Raw genomic sequence first — 16654 nt, 5'->3', positions numbered from 1 at the left:
ATATATGGCAGAATCTATACGTTATTGAATACAAATTTCAAGTAGAATCTTTATGGTAGACTATTGTATTGAATCTATAATATAGAAGATATAGTAGAATCTATATTGAACATTTTTTGTTGCAAATTTCAAGTAGAATCTATTCAGTCTTCAGCTGTAACACCTTTCGTGGGTCACTCTGTATTTTTGTGAAAGTGTGTTCACTTGCCAGGATTGTTTCTGCAGCCTCCGGCCGACACTCCCTTCTGCCAGGTGCCCTGGAAGAGACGCATCTGCCAGGTCTGCTTGTGGTGCAGTGATGGCTCGTCACGTGACGTGTCCGAGTCCAGGTGCACCGCCTCCAAATGTGTGAACGTTTTTACAAAGTCCGAGTACGACATCCTGCACAATTACAAATCAAATATTACAATGAAATATGTTTTTTCCAATTTAAACAAGACTAAAATAGATTAGACTAGACTAGACAAGACTAATATTACAATTAAATATGTTTTTCCAATTAAAACAAGACTAAAATAAACTAAACTAGTCTAGACAAGACTAATATTACAATGAAATATGTTTTTTTTTCAATTTAAACAAGACTAAAATTATAGACTAGACTAGACAAGACTAATACAGTATTACAATGAAATATGTTTTTTCCAATTTAAACAAGACTAAAATAAACTAAACTAGTCTAGACAAGACTAATATTACAATGAAATATGTTTTTTTTTTCAATTTAAACAAGATTAAAATTATAGACTAGACTAGACAAGACTAATACAGTATTACAATGAAATATGTTTTTTTCCAATTAAAACAAGACTAAAATAACTAAACTAGTCTAGACAAGACTAATATTACAATGAAATATGTTTTTTTTTCAATTTAAACAAGACTAAAATTATAGACTAGACTAGACAAGACTAATACAGTATTACAATGAAATATGTTTTTTTCCAATTTAAACAAGACTAAAATAAACTAAACTAGTCTAGACAAGACTAATATTACAATGAAATATGTTTTTTTTTCAATTTAAACAAGATTAAAATTATAGACTAGACTAGACAAGACTAATACAGTATTACAATGAAATATGTTTTTTTCCAATTTAAACAAGACTAAAATAAACTAAACTAGTCTAGACAAGACTAATATTACAATGAAATATGTTTTTTTTTCAATTTAAACAAGACTAAACTAGACTAGACTAGACAAGACTAATACAGTATTACAATGAAATATGTTTTTTCAATTTAAACAAGACTAAAATAGACACTGGACAAGACTAATATTACAATGAAATATGTTTTTCCAATTTAAACAAGACTAACATAGAAATCATAAAGACAGAGTATGACATCCTGCAAAATTACTAGTAAAAAAGATGGGGTTTAAAGTCAAACATCCAATCAGAACTAAAATAGAACTCATTTAGAATGAGCTAGAAGCTTTCAGAAAATTATTAAACGGAAATATAATAAACCATGCTAAAACTGAACGTTTTTACTAGGTCAGAGTACGACATATCCTGTAAAATACTAGCTATACATACTAGAATAAAGGATGGTTTTTAAATCAAAGTCAAACAGAACAAAAATATAATTCAATTATTCAGAATTACACAGTTGTCAGAAAATAATTGTCTACGTTGGCAATGACGTGACATATACGATGAAGATTTTGATGTGTGCAATAAAATAATTCCAGAGAATCTTTACTATATTATATCCACATATCCATGTAAACCTCAAAACAAGACAAGAAACGAGAATTAAGTTTTATAGTACGGTACCGTCCTAATTATGATCCAACTCTTCTACCTACACAGAAGTGAGAATTAGATTCACACAAAATATTATAAACTGATGATAGGGATGGAAGTTAAAGGGTTTCGTTGCCCAATCAAATCTACCATAGGCTATACGCTATATTATTTATTTATTCATTATATAAAAAACAAATACAATATTAAGAAAAAATAAACAAAGCTTCTGTATAAAACTTCTCCCATTATGAGCCAAACGCACACAGACGGACGTATGCAGAGAAACTGAGGACAACATTCCCTGCCAGAATATCGATTGTTGCAATTCACACAGATGTTTGATTTTTTCTCATAGTCTGTCTGTTGATGTGTGCGTTTTCTTCAGTGTCAGAAAATGATTCAATTTTGTCTAAATTGAATATTTTTTCAATTATTAAAAAAATATTTTAGTTGAAGATTCGTTTTGTTGAGGTTGAGACACTTTGGCCCCGATGAGCAGAAGCCTGTTATATCTTAATCATGATTAACTACCACGAAAACCAATCATGAACGGCTTTTTTGAACAGAAGGCTCCTCTGATTGGTTCTCAGTGATACTCAATCACGATTAAAATTCAACAGGCTTTTGTGCAACCGAGCCTTTGTTTGAAAGTGAAAAGACTTGAAACAATTTTCAATAACTTGAAAAAATTAATTATAAAGTGCTTGGCCATGAAAAACAAAATGTGAATTGAAGAGTACGTGATGTAGTGACAATTGTGAGGAACTAGTTTGGGTTGTTACTGACCAAAACTCGCCGTCAGCGCAATGCCTGGCATTGAGGCGCTCCTTCTCGTGCGGAGGCACCTCGTCCCACTCGGTCGAGTCACGTGACCACGCCCCCACATATTCTCCACCCACTACCCCCAACGGATTCCGAAGTCGCACCAGCTGTATTGGCTCTCCATTGAATGTCTCCACCTGAAACAACAAATTTCAAAATTGACGATTCAAAATATTATGCTATATAGTGAAATTCAATTCAAGCATAAATTGGCATTCTATGACATCACAAAACAGTTCAGTTTAGTCAGCAATCGGCTTGAAATTTGGTACACAAACGACCTATATCATGGGATATCTTCTTATTATGAAGAATTTTGTACTGGAAAAATACCTCAGAAACTCAGCATAATTATTGCATACGGAATTTTAGTATATGGAAACAGCTGCCACATTAATAAGGTCCTACTGTTGCAGAAAAAGGCTATCAAAATATTGACAGGTGCAGGCTATCTAGATCACTGTCGACCTCTTCTCAAAAAAACAAAAATATCAACTGTCATAAATCTCTACATATTTCATGTAATCATGCTTACTAGAAAGAATCTCCATAACTTGAAGAAAAGATCCAATAGTCATGCTTATGATACTAGGAAAAAAACCACATTGATATTCCATATCAACGTCTTGATATACCGACAGCGTCGGCTTGAGATTTTACAATAAGTTGCCATTGGATATCAAATGTTGTGGAAATATTGTTATTTTTAAAAAGTGACTTTTTGAGTGGCTGGTTTTGAGACCTTTCTATTGTTTGAGAGAGTTTTTCGATTCTACTTGATATTATTCTACTTTGTTGACTTTAAACTATTACTTTGTAATTGTATTTCTATGACAATTACCTATATTGGTCTACGACGATAAAATGTTTTTACTTATTTATGCTATTTTTTCTCTATGATTTAGTTTAGTTTTTTTTCTTTGTCACAGTCTATTGACTGGGGAATTGTAAAACACATTATAATATGAGTTACACAGAGTGTTTTATTAGTACATGGATGATTCAGGATTGTTGAGAATTCAGGATGATTCAGGATTCTAAAAATTATTATGCTGGGGTGAAATTCACTACAATTATCAATTTTCAGAAATCACATCAGTTGAGATAACCACACAAAATACGTATAATATATGTGTTGTACAGAATGATTGTTCAAAGATTTTTCTTTTACTGAGTGTGATGCCCACATAAGCTCTTAGGCTTGTGCGTGGGTAATGAATGAGAGAGATGATGATGAGTGATGACAACTACTTTTCAGGTAGTCGGAACCGACGACTTATCGTCTCCTCCGAAAGACCGGGTGGCCGTATCTATGTGATTGTGCTGTGGTAAAAAACTTTTTGCCCCGGTCAAGATTCGAACTCGGGTTCTCTTGATTATCAGACCGGCGCGTTATCACTTTCTCCAACGAGCCACCCAAACCATTGATGATTCAGGGTGATCAAGGATTCAAAATATTATGTTGTAGTGAAATTCACTACAAGTATCAATTTTCAGAAGTCACAGTGGACACCATCACACAAGTACAGGGTGATTGTTTACTCCATAATTGAGAATTACTATGAAATAAATTGAGGCCTGGGAAGTTGAAATTTGAATGCCTATTTTAACTCACCCTTTCAACAGCGTAAAGTCGATAATTTGATCCAATCTGAATTCCATTGGCTAGCTTTTCTGTTTGGTTTCGAACCTGTAAAAGTAAAAATTCATAATTGTTTACCATCAAATTCATATCTTGCAAAGCTTAGAGTAGAGGTGGCTATTTAAAATCAAGTTACAAAATTACATAAAATATATGATTGGAGAATATTATTAATATAATAGGAGATTCCAATATTTTAATCGGTGTACTTAGAACTTTACATGCAAATGTAAAAAAGCATGGCAAATTTGAAATAGGAACCTATTAGATACTTTTGTCTTATTGATTAGTTGATTAAACTTCACAAAATATACTATCAATACATTTTTTATGAAGCGACATTATTTATAATTTTTAAAATAGAATTATAGTACCCTTTGAAATCAATAAAATAATTATTTATTATTTCATAAATAAAAAATAGCCCTGAATTCATACATTTTAAGAAGTTATTTATAATTGTTTGGATATAAATGGCAATAGAAATTAGTTGAACATGAATGTAAAGAAACAAACTATATGGGTTACAATTTGGCTCTTCTTTTCTCCAAATGCAATTTCATATTTCTATTTTCACATTCTATTTGACTATCAATTAACCTATTTTTATTTCTATCAAATTATCCTGTTTTCGCTTTTCTGACAGTTGTGAATAGAATTGAATTGATGTGAATACGGATAGATTATTCTCCTTGCTCATTTTTTCGATCGGCCAATAAATTATCAAAATATATCCTGCAAATAAGGTCCTTATTTGAATTGAAAGTGATTACATTCATTCATGAAAAATAACTACGTTGACTTTCGGCTTGAGTTAACAGAGAAATTTGGAGCATAAACGCCCTATACCATGGGATATCTTGTTATGGTATATTTTCTCTATGTTTCAACTTGAGTAGAAGATATTGTTGAAGATGAAAGATTTCTTATCTTCTTATGCTATCTTTTCGATTACGTATAGTCTACAATCATTGTTATACATTATGTATAGCAAAATTACGAAATAGATTACCTGTAAATTACAAAGGATAGTTAAATTTTATTTTGAAAGTATGAATGAAATTTTCAAGAGCTTACCAGCGTAGTGGAAGATTGTACGGTACATGTGATGAGTGTGGTCATTTCGAGGAGTTTACTGAGCATGCGCCCACATGTGGTTGGGTCCTGCCTTATGCTAATGCTCTCTGTTATGCCACCTGTAAGATCTGCCAAGCCATCTAACAAAGTTCCATACTTGAGTGCTTCATACGATCCATGCAATCTGCAACACAATATTACAACATTTTTTATAAAAAGAACAAATTTCCCAACTAACAAATATTATGCCTTTACACAACACTAAAATACACACCCAATACCAGCATTATCTATTATATAGATAATAATGATGGATGCCAGTAATAACACTTGAAATGTATTTGATGATACACTCAATAAAATACCTAGTTATAAGAAAGTGATATAGGATTATTTAGTATTCTATGTATCATTGTATTAAAATACACACAAAATCTAACCCCTTTATAATGCTGGACGATAGTAATAGTACTTGGATCCATCTATTTAATGATCCACAATAATTAATTATATTCAATATGATGATACATTCAAGAGAATTGAACACTGTAGTAAGAGATGTCGAATTTTCCCATGAAATTTAGTAGAATAGACAATTTATTGAGTTTTCATCTCGAAGAAATTGTTCTTGTAATATAGGATTGTTTAGTGTTCTATAATTACACTGTTTTTACGAGTTTGGTCTGTCTGGGTGATTCTTTCAATTTTCTATGCAAGATATTCCATTTATATTATGTAATTGTATTCCACGCTAACAACAAGCATCCGTTGAAAATTGATAATTTTAAATGGATTACTGGTTGACAAGTTGGCATATTATTATAGTCTACATCTACACATCTAAATATAGTGGAATATAACAGAGCATAATGGAATAGAAAAAAAGCAACAGTCTTTTCAACACAAAACTGTACAAGAAGTTTTGAGAATTCAACACAGGACTTTACAAATTTTACAAAATTTCCTTGGTTGGACACAGGTTAATAGGTAGAGAAACTTTCAAAATGACCATTAATAAATCATAACTCGAAGAGGAAACAAGATTACAAGCTGATTCCAGTTCCCACATGTATAACGATTTCTCCAAAAATTAAAAAGAGGAAAAACATTAATTGAACAAAACTTCTCACACAACACCAGGAAGAGATAGAACAAGGTATCCCCGAAAATTCACAATCAAGCATTATCACTATAGCATGAATAGTAAGCTTTTCAAAACAAAAACTGAAATTAAAACGAGAACAGTGTATGTTAAGATTCACGTCAGCGTTCGTTTAATGGGAAATATTGATGTTTTTTACAAGGTATACTGCCAGTTAAACGTGAATCCCACGATGCAAAGTAAAACAGTGGGTCACTGGATCTTGTGTAATGTGCGGCTTGTGAGAATGACCGGAGGCGCGATAATTGAAACAACAATGCCGGTCCATTATCAAAATCACAGTTGCTAATAAACACAAGTCCGTTCTCTCAGAAGCAATTAAAATCAACGGACACGAACTAATTGTGAGAACTGAATCAGTTCTACACTTTGAACTAGGAGAACTCATTCAGGTATAGAACTAAGTTATCCTAGTTTCATTCACAAACTAGTGCCTTCTTGTTGAAAGATTAGATGAGGTAATCTGAAATGTGGACTAATTGATTGATATGTGTAGTGGGAAAGGATGAAGAGATTGATATCTATAAGATTCAACTGTCATTATTGGTTAAATGGAAAACATTGATAATAATAGACTATTATAGCAAAATTCTGACAATTCGAAGTGAGTCTCACTACAGGTTGTTGATTGGCAGGATAATATGTAGTAGCAAAGAAAATAGAGCCTATTGTATACTTATCCTGTTTGGTGGTAGTAGCTAGAGATCTAGCTCATATATCACTGCTATGAATGTTGCAATAGAACAACTACAAGAAAACTCTGATTGATTGAATCCATCATTCAATCAAACTTTGGAAATAAAATTTCATAATCTATTGAGTACAGGCTAGAACTGAGATGGTTTCATGAAAACAATTATTGCATGGATAACAGAAAGATAATATTCAATAATAGATTTTGGCAATTGCTGGATGCTGGATTACTGGCTTTGGAATAATGGAAGTGCTGGACTCATTGACCTACAAACAGACTTTTTTAGCCTATGTGGGCAATTACTATTTCATTATCAGGGTATTGGTATGCTGTACATTCACCGTAATAATAAATTTCCGTATATTAATAGATCTATAGTTTATAATAATAATAGTATTTAGCAATAGTAATAATGGTTTTATCAAAGTAATGGGGATAATTCCCACTATTATGTACTGTATTGCTTTATTTAATTAATTTGAATTTTTTGTAGTTGCTATACCTGTGTATGTATTATATTTTATAATATGTTGTATTATTCTATGGATTAATATAATTTAATTCAATTCAATAGAAAAAATAAACGAATAATTTTTTTCATGAGAATTATTTGTTTACAATTTTCAAATTCCTGTGACAATTATTCATCAATATGACGTAAGTCATCTCAACTCATCAGTTTACACGACTTATTAATGTATAAAGTTTGTTATTGTAACATACAGTACTATCACCTCTTATATAAGTTTTCCTCTATAGTTTTTCATCTTAATAATATATGAAGACTTATTTCAGTACTTCCAGTAATTGAACTCAGTCAAATATTTTTGGGTGTTTTTTATTGTTGTAGCAACAATATTGTTTGATGTATATAGATTAAAATCATCTATTATTTCAAATTTTACCAATAAATTTGAATTTTAATGGAGTCTAAGACTATAATATACTGATGAAAAAATGAAGAAATATTCTCAAATATCCCAAAATTTATTTCCAGAAAAACAGAAACATGCTTCAGTGTCATCTTCCAACACTAAAGATGACAACATAGGTGTCCAAATATGTCAGTGTTTTTCTCAAAATAAAGTTTATGATATTTGAAAATATATCTTTGTTTCCATAATGAATAGTGTATATCACTTTATTACACCTAAAGGTGCGTACATATTTACGAGCAATTCACTTTTAATCAGCTGAGGCTAAGCTTTTAATATCTGTATCTGTACCTATATATCTGTATCTGTACAGATATACCTGTATCTGTATTTATATCTGTACAGGAACGATAAGATACAGATATAATCAGCTGATTAAAAGTGAAATTCACGTGTTCGCGGAGCGTAAATCTGTACGCACCTTTACAACGTATCAGGAAACTATAATATACAATATTGATAATTATTGTTCTACTAGAATATTGACAACATAAAATTGTTTGGGAGACGTAAATACAAAGAACCAATCCTTAAAACAAAGGCTGAACACTACACTCAAAACTAAAACCTCTGAACGTGACCTCTAAATGCCAGATCAGACGAGACAATGACGATTCCCCGATTAAAATGGGTCAAGATCTAGAGACCCTGGACGTGACCACTAGAATATTGAACACTCTGAAACGTACTAGGCCAGATATCGACCAGGATTCTTTGTCAGTCAGGTGAGACAAAGGCCAAAAATCAAACTTGGATCACGTCTGTAGAGTCAGAGCTAGCTAGTACATAGTTGTCAATGATGGCACTACCATTAAAAGACTCACGCCTATGCTAGTGGATCGTTGGCAATCATTACACAGACTCGGTCGATCTCACGACAAAAAACTGGTCGATTGATTCGTGACAAATCATAGTTCACAAATAACACGGATCATGGTATGATTGGATCTCTTTTCAGGACCGGATCATTTTTGTTCAATTTTTCAGAGATGTCCTCTCTAGGAGGAATCGAGTAAGGGAAGTTACAAACAGCTTCTACATCTACAGAAACCAGAAAGTGATATTATTTAAATAAGTCTATCCATTAACCATATACCCTATTAATCATCCTTAAGCTGGGTTTACACCAAAGTTATTAAGAATATGTTAATAGCTTAATCCTTATAGATTCTATTAGACTGAACGGAACTTGACAAACACATATCTTACTCATATGTATGATAAGTTATATTCAATCTAATAGAATCTATAAGGATTAAGCTATTAAAATTTGGTTATAACTTTGGTGTAAACTCAGCTTTAGACCATTTAATACCTCATACTCCTTTTTAAATTCCTATACTCCTTTTTAAATTCCTTAATAGAATCTATAAGGATTAAGCTATTAAAATTTGGTTATAACTTTGGTGTAAACTCAGCTTTAGACCATTTAATACCTCATACTCCTTTTTAAATTCCTAAACTCCCAGTTTCAGGAAAAAAAATTACTCCTTAGTTTAATGTTAAAGTTAGCATATCATTCTATTTATGTATTTTATTATTTGTAAGCACAAATAATCTTTTAGGTTTAGCGGGACCAATTTTGTAATGCATTTTACTGAATAGTATGATAGATTAATTAATTGATTGATCCTAGTTTATAAATTAAATTCCACCCCGTTGGAGTTTATTGACAAGGGGTGGTTTACTGCCGAAAAGTGAATGAATTGCAAAAGATCGAATTCTGAACTTTTTTATTCATTAACATGATTGATCATTTTAGTTGATATGAAATTGATATTTAGTTATAAATCTGATATTATTTTTCTAGTTGTTGAATCTTTATGAACAAAATTGCTATTAATTGTTATATTTAGTGATATAAATAATATTATAGTGGGTGAGTGAATCCCTTGATAAATGATAAAAGAAGTAGGTACATTCATTTGTAAGTTGTAATTTGCAATAGTAATTGAACCAGTTAAAGTAATATCATACTAAACTGTAGGATCCAACAAAAACCAATCACATTAAATGAGTTTTTTCGACTGACGATTAATGGTCAATTTGTTATTGTATCCACGTATAAATAAATAATAATAATAATAATAATAATAATAATAATAATATAATAATAATAATAATAATAATAATAATAATAATGATTAGAAATTTGGATTTATTGATTACTCATTATCGTGGGCTTGAAAACTTTTCTTTGTGTAGTTGAGAAGTTGATAATGTGGTAATTATTCATATTGAATAAATATACTACGAAATTGTCAAAAAACCACAGATTTATTGATAGTTTGAAAGAACGGTTTCGGTTATTACACCATTGTCAATCTCTGATAAACTAAATAGTTTATTGTCAATCTCTGATAAACTAAATAGTTTATTGTCAATCTCTGATAAACTAAATAGTTTATCAGAGATTGACAATGTTGTAATAACCGAAACCGGTCTTTCAAACTATCAATAAATCTGTGTTTTTTGATAATTTCGTAGTATATTTAATTCGAAAACTATTATTTTTATGTATCTAAATTTATTAAAATGTGAACTTTTTCAAATTCACTTTTATCAAGAGAGACCAATACTTTTTTTTTGTTAATTTGTATTCATAATCATAACTTTATGACTTAAATTTTAAGATTACTCACTCTCACAATCCATTTGCATGTAAATCATTGAATTGTTCACTTTTCCAAATTTACTTTATCACCAGAACTATTTCGAACATAACGAGGACTTACATGAAGTAAACAAAGCAGACTATATACTCAAGGAAAAACATGAGTCATTGAGCTTTACTATTGAAATGTAAATTATTGTATCTCCTTTTAAATTCCACAAACAACATCTCACAAGCCGAAACTAGTTTTAGTGTATACACTATACATCAAAACCACAGAGAAAAGATAGCATAATATATCGACTCTACAATACTTGTCACTCGAATCGTAAAACATCAGTGAAAGTTTTCGAATCTTGTTTTTAGTTTCTCTTTATTTTTTGTTCTTGTCTGATAACAGTTCTGGAGCTAACTCTATCTCGAGTCACAATCATTAGAATGTCTATTTCTCTTCAATTTTCGGGTTGTCAAAGTCACACCAGAGCTATTATCTGCTCCACTGATAGATTTTTTCAGATTCGTTTAGACTTTTATTTCTTGTGTGGTCCCTCTATTCAAACTGTGGGAATGGAATGGTCGAAATTTTACTTTTATTTTTTGTTAGTCTAATCGACTCAAGGGAGATGAAGATAAACTGTTAGATCGTGAGAGCAGCACTGATCATTATTGTGATAAAAATCTGGTTTTCATGCTCAATTTATTTTTAAGACTATTTATTTATTTATTAATTTTGAGATTCATTAAGACCGAAAGAAGGGCTACTGGTATGTCACGAACTAAATCTGAGCGTGAGTTCACTCTATCAATACTGGCGTTAATGATATATTTAATTATGATGATACAGTTGAAATGAAATGAAAAAGATTTTATTCATCCAAGAAACAGTACAATAATAGGAAAATCAGTTTCTTATCAACAAAACATAGAAATGTACAGTAATATAATGATTCAACATAATGATAAGGTTCTTTTATATGAATGAATAAAACAAAAAACGCCCCGAGGCCTAGCCTGTGTGGGTTGAATTGTTTGAAATTGAGAAAAGCTGTTTACATATATCACAGTACATCGTCAATAAATTATTATCAAATACAATACAGTACACAATACTGGGTTTTGTTGGTACGCTGATATGGTCACCCTCATACTGAAGCTCAAATACACCTCAACCATTGAATACTTTATCCATGTCTCAATATCTGTAGTTGATGTAGTTGTATACTGTAGTTAATGAAGAGCCAATATACTGTAGCCAGTTATTACTGTAGTTTAAATGAATAGATAGTTGGATGACAGGACAACAGTACACGGTAAATAATGTATTTTTACAGATGGAAATATTTGCAGTAGCAGAATTCTTCGGGGTTATCTACAGCATTTAATTGGGATTTTCGTTTAATAATAATTACTAAAATATTTTTGTTATTGGAGTTTTTATTCAAGTCACCAACAAAGTTTGTATCGCATTCGAAGGTTTTTTAAATCTAATAGGTAATTAGAAGATGAATTTATAATAATTGGATAGAATAAACTAGTTTGATAACGATATAACATTGATAAAATAGAATAGATGAATCGTTCAAAAAAATAAGGCAACTATCACTGGTTGCTAAAACCTATTTCGGACTATGTGTTATGTTATCTAAGTTTGGGAGAGGAATCGCACAAGGTTACCTTATTTTTCCTTTCCCTATCATACTGATAATGTACTTAATGTATAAATGAATATCACTACCCTACCCATAAACAGACTCGTTTCAAGGTGAGGAGTACTGTTCTAAAAAAAAATTGTACAGTATTTTTTTATAATTCACATTTCAAATGTTTGTAACATGTTGCTTTTTGAGAATAAATAATTTTTCATTCATCAATCGCGACTATAAAGATTATTTATTTTTTAATAAAAAACAGAATAAAAACTCAGTTTCAAATGTGCTATGAATTTTCGATCCCTGTTTTCCAATGAACTGTTCAAGTAGTAAAAAGCCTACGATAGTCACAATTCTCAACATTTTATGGAAACTCTATAAAAGGCTGAATTTGAAAGTCCCGTTAAGAAGTGGGTAGCAAAAAGTGAGAATTATGTTCAGGTTTGAGTCTAGACATGCTCTTCTATACTTTGATTTGTATCATTCAGGATGCAGTGGAAATTAATAGTCCATGACGCCCTTGAAAGAAAAGAAACCGCGAATTGATCTTGTTAAACTTTCAACAGAAAAGGTCAGCAGCTACCTATCGATTTCAATCCTTAATAATGATAGGTTGGCGATCACCTTCCCAAAAATTTATTGCCATAAAAATGGCTTTATAATTTATGTTTTTGCATCAAGTGATAACATAGGTTGCCAACAACAGATGTGGATAAAGCTGCGTTTACACCAAAGTTATTAACAAAATTTTAATAACTTAATCCTTACAGATTCTATTAGATTGAACATAACTTATAATACACAAGATGAACATAATGTGTTTGTCAAGTTCCTTTAAATCTAATAGAATTTATGAGGATTAAGTTATTAACATTTTGTTAATAAATTTGGTGTAAACCCAGCTTAAGTGTGGAACTTCTATACCTATATTATGACTTAATACTGTAAACAACATTAGAATATGTGACTGAATGAAAACAGCTTTCTTTTTGTACTGGAAGAATCAAACGTGATTCTGGAGAAAGAATTTGTATTATTGAAGGATGCTACTTTTAGATTTCAGTCGGTTCCCAGGTTACAAAAATGTTTTTCTTGTCCTTGCGAACATCACGATTTCTGGCGACTCAGTTGAGAAGTGTATTCAGTTTTCTGAGCTAAGATTGAATGAAAGCAAAGATGTCGAATAGAAAACCAGCTTCCTGATTCATTATTTGAATGTGGAATTGAAGATAAAATTATTCAAAAAGCAGTACAATTTATTAAATTTGTATTTCATGATCAATATAATTATATGAAATGTGAATGGATTTACCTTCCTATAGTCATTGTTTCAAATGAAAATAGAAGTCATTGTTCCCCGCTGTTATAAATATAATTTTATGAGAGAACGGCAGTTTTGAAACTGAATTGAAACAGTTGGTGGTTTAATCTCAGAATATGACATTATAGAAAAACGAAACTCAATACTTATTTAATCCAGTTCAAACTGAGATTCCATTTTAACTCGCACTGTGCAAACGGCCCTTATCGTTGGTTGCAACGTTGTAGTTGGTAACGTTTGTAGCTGCAACGTTGGTACTTGACTGGTTGCCGGTGGGCCCATATAACAGCCCTACCAAAGTCTTTCTCTCAGATAAAGTCAAGCAATCTCAACCAGGGTAAACAGTGCATTTATGCTTGATTGATCACAATATTGATTCAGGCCTAGGAGCATGCAATTTGGACGGGGAGTTTTGCGAACTGATACAAGACAACAACAAGCAACACAAAAACCAACACAACAACAAAAAACAGTAACAACACAACACAACATAATCAGGCGTGAGTGGAACTCGTTCTCTTTACACACCACTAAGCACAAGCACTGAACGCCAAGTTATGTTTCAATAGCGCCAAAATCAGCCACTAACAAGCAAACAGGTATGATCAAACAAAAAAAAAGATAAGTTTTTGTAATTTGAACGCAGATTCAACAATAACGCTATGCTGTTATACAACAAGTAACAAGGGTTAAGATCAGACTATGGCTTTATCGTGAAGGAAAGTGAGATGACGACGTGACAATAATCAACCCTGATTTTGTAATTTGTTTTAAGGAAAGTGAGATGACCACCTCTATCATCTCTTACAATAATCAAATCTGATTTTGCAATTAATTGTCAATAAATGAATACTAGTTTTCATAGAAATTAAGAATCCAACTGATGAGTTGGTTATCAAGTTATGTGCAACTAATATAAATTAACACTATTAAATTTTATAAAACTTTAAAGTGAAAAAGCACTCAACTTATTTGATGTGGCGACGTCCGTTTCGTGCTGGTATTGCACATTTTGCACATTTTTTTAATATAAATTGTTAGAACAAGAGACACGTCTTATTTGTGACTGGAGAACTGTCATCTTGAGTTATCAGTGATGATTATCATAGCAGCTTTAGAAATGAATCCTTAAGCTTTTGAAATTATCCATGACACATTATCATTCCCTAAACTTGTAAAATAATAAAACATCAGGAAATAGATGAACCATGTTTCAGTATTACCATAGAGAAACAATAGCATAAGTAGATATCCCATGGTATAGGGCGTTTATGTCGCAACTTTTACTGTCATCTCAAGCTGATAGTCCACGTAATTCTTTCCTGTGAAGCTTTATGACGCTGGTAGTCTCTCATATTGTGCCGTTCATACATTCTTACCCGGTCAAAACAGTAAAAATCGACAATAATCGACAGTAATCGGCTTGAGATAACAGTAAAAGTTGCGACATAAACTCCTATACCATGGGATATCTACTTACGCTATTGTTTCTCTATGGTATTACCCAACGGAGAGAATTTTGCAGAATGGAGACTAGCAGAAATTGGAATTGAAAAGTATACAAACAGGAAACGAATAGACCATATTGTTGAGTTATCAGTGATTATCATTAGAGTAAAAATAAGACTATAGAATTATTCATCATAAATCAGCTGACAAGTGATTACACAGATGATGTGTGGAGAAGCCAGTCTATTGCTGTATTTCCATAAGGTCTATAGTTTCAATCAGGTACTTGTGGATGAGAATACTGCGTGAGGTCTACTGTTCACTGAACTACTAGTAGGAAACAGTAGGATGGAGACTAGCAGAAATTGGAATTGAAAAGTATACAAACAGGAAATAAATAGACCATGTTCGAAGAATACCAATCGGACAGATTTCAAATAGAAGCATACTGATGAGTCATGAATGAAGATTGTCATTCATCAGTGATAGCATTCATTGAGAATTCCTGACACAGACTGTCAGTGAACGCCCACTCCACTACACCTGGTCACTGGTTCTTACTACAGTGTGTATCTTGTCTCGGTATACAGTATAGTGTTCCGTCATAAACCTACAGAGTATCTGTAGTTCAATGCAAGCTCTGTGTCAGCCAGGACTTGGAAGAGCCACGCCCATGTCAGTGAATCAGGTACATAATGCGGATCTCGCTTTCACCTCAACAAGTGCCACAATACAAGTCAAATATCAGATCAAGAAAGCAGTACTCGGTAAAGAATGAGGCCCGGTTAAATTTTAAACGTTATTAATTCATGATTAAAATGTACCCGGCTTTTGTGCAACTGGCACAAAATCTTTCAAAGCACGAATCGGTTAGATTTTCAAGAAATGTAGGCCCCCTATTATGTATTAGATTTTCGTTCTGTTCAATTTCATTTCATTTAATTCATTTAATATTAGTGAAACACTTTTCATTTTGAAATTAAATTTGAAATAAAAACAACCTGAAGATGACGACCCAGCCGAAAGATCTCGTTGTCAAAAGTAAGTAACTTTTGAAATAAAAGTTTTGAGGAATAGTTAGGATAAGCGTACATTTCAAATGATTGGAGAGTAAAACAGGCGATCCCTCAATATTTCTCACTCTCTCTCTCTCTCAATGGTTATGTGGCAGAGAGGACCTGGAGTCCTTAGTCCTCCCTTAATAAAGACAATCTCTCTTTCTCTATTTTCTATAATTACGTTTCATGTGAAAACATTGCAGTAGTACCTTAACTTTCGCATATTTCGTCATTTTTATTGCTCAATATTATTGTAGAACTCTTTAGTTTAATATGGTATTTATTTTTAACGCTAGAACGTAAGTTGAATTTTCTATTGTTAAACACATGAATAAAGGAATCCGAATCTGAATCTCTAATTCAAATAGATGACAAAGTTCAAATTGCAGTTTGATTTTTTGAATTCATTAATTATACTTGAAGCTATTCTATTCATAACAATCGTACGGTACTCATGAAATGATAGATATGAATT

At 31.7% G+C, this 16654-nt stretch overlaps 1 protein-coding gene across 1 annotated transcript in view; it reads right to left on the bottom strand.

Moving 5' to 3' along the window:
- The window catches only part of LOC111063155 (calpain-C), a 126126-nt gene that overhangs the window by 21013 nt on the left and 88459 nt on the right, over positions 1-16654 (bottom strand). Inside the window, exons 5-8 of the mRNA XM_039429387.1 lie at positions 5298-5481; positions 4194-4268; positions 2543-2715; positions 209-381 (exon numbers count right to left, since the gene is read on the bottom strand). Coding sequence (XP_039285321.1) covers positions 209-381; positions 2543-2715; positions 4194-4268; positions 5298-5481 — 605 coding nt within the window. The remainder of the gene's footprint in view (positions 1-208; positions 382-2542; positions 2716-4193; positions 4269-5297; positions 5482-16654) is intronic.

Source organism: Nilaparvata lugens, chromosome 5, assembly GCF_014356525.2.
Source record: "Nilaparvata lugens isolate BPH chromosome 5, ASM1435652v1, whole genome shotgun sequence".
Lineage (NCBI taxonomy): Eukaryota > Metazoa > Arthropoda > Insecta > Hemiptera > Delphacidae > Nilaparvata > Nilaparvata lugens.
Note: the sequence above shows the minus strand (reverse complement) of the source record. Positions and strands in the feature narration are given on the sequence as shown.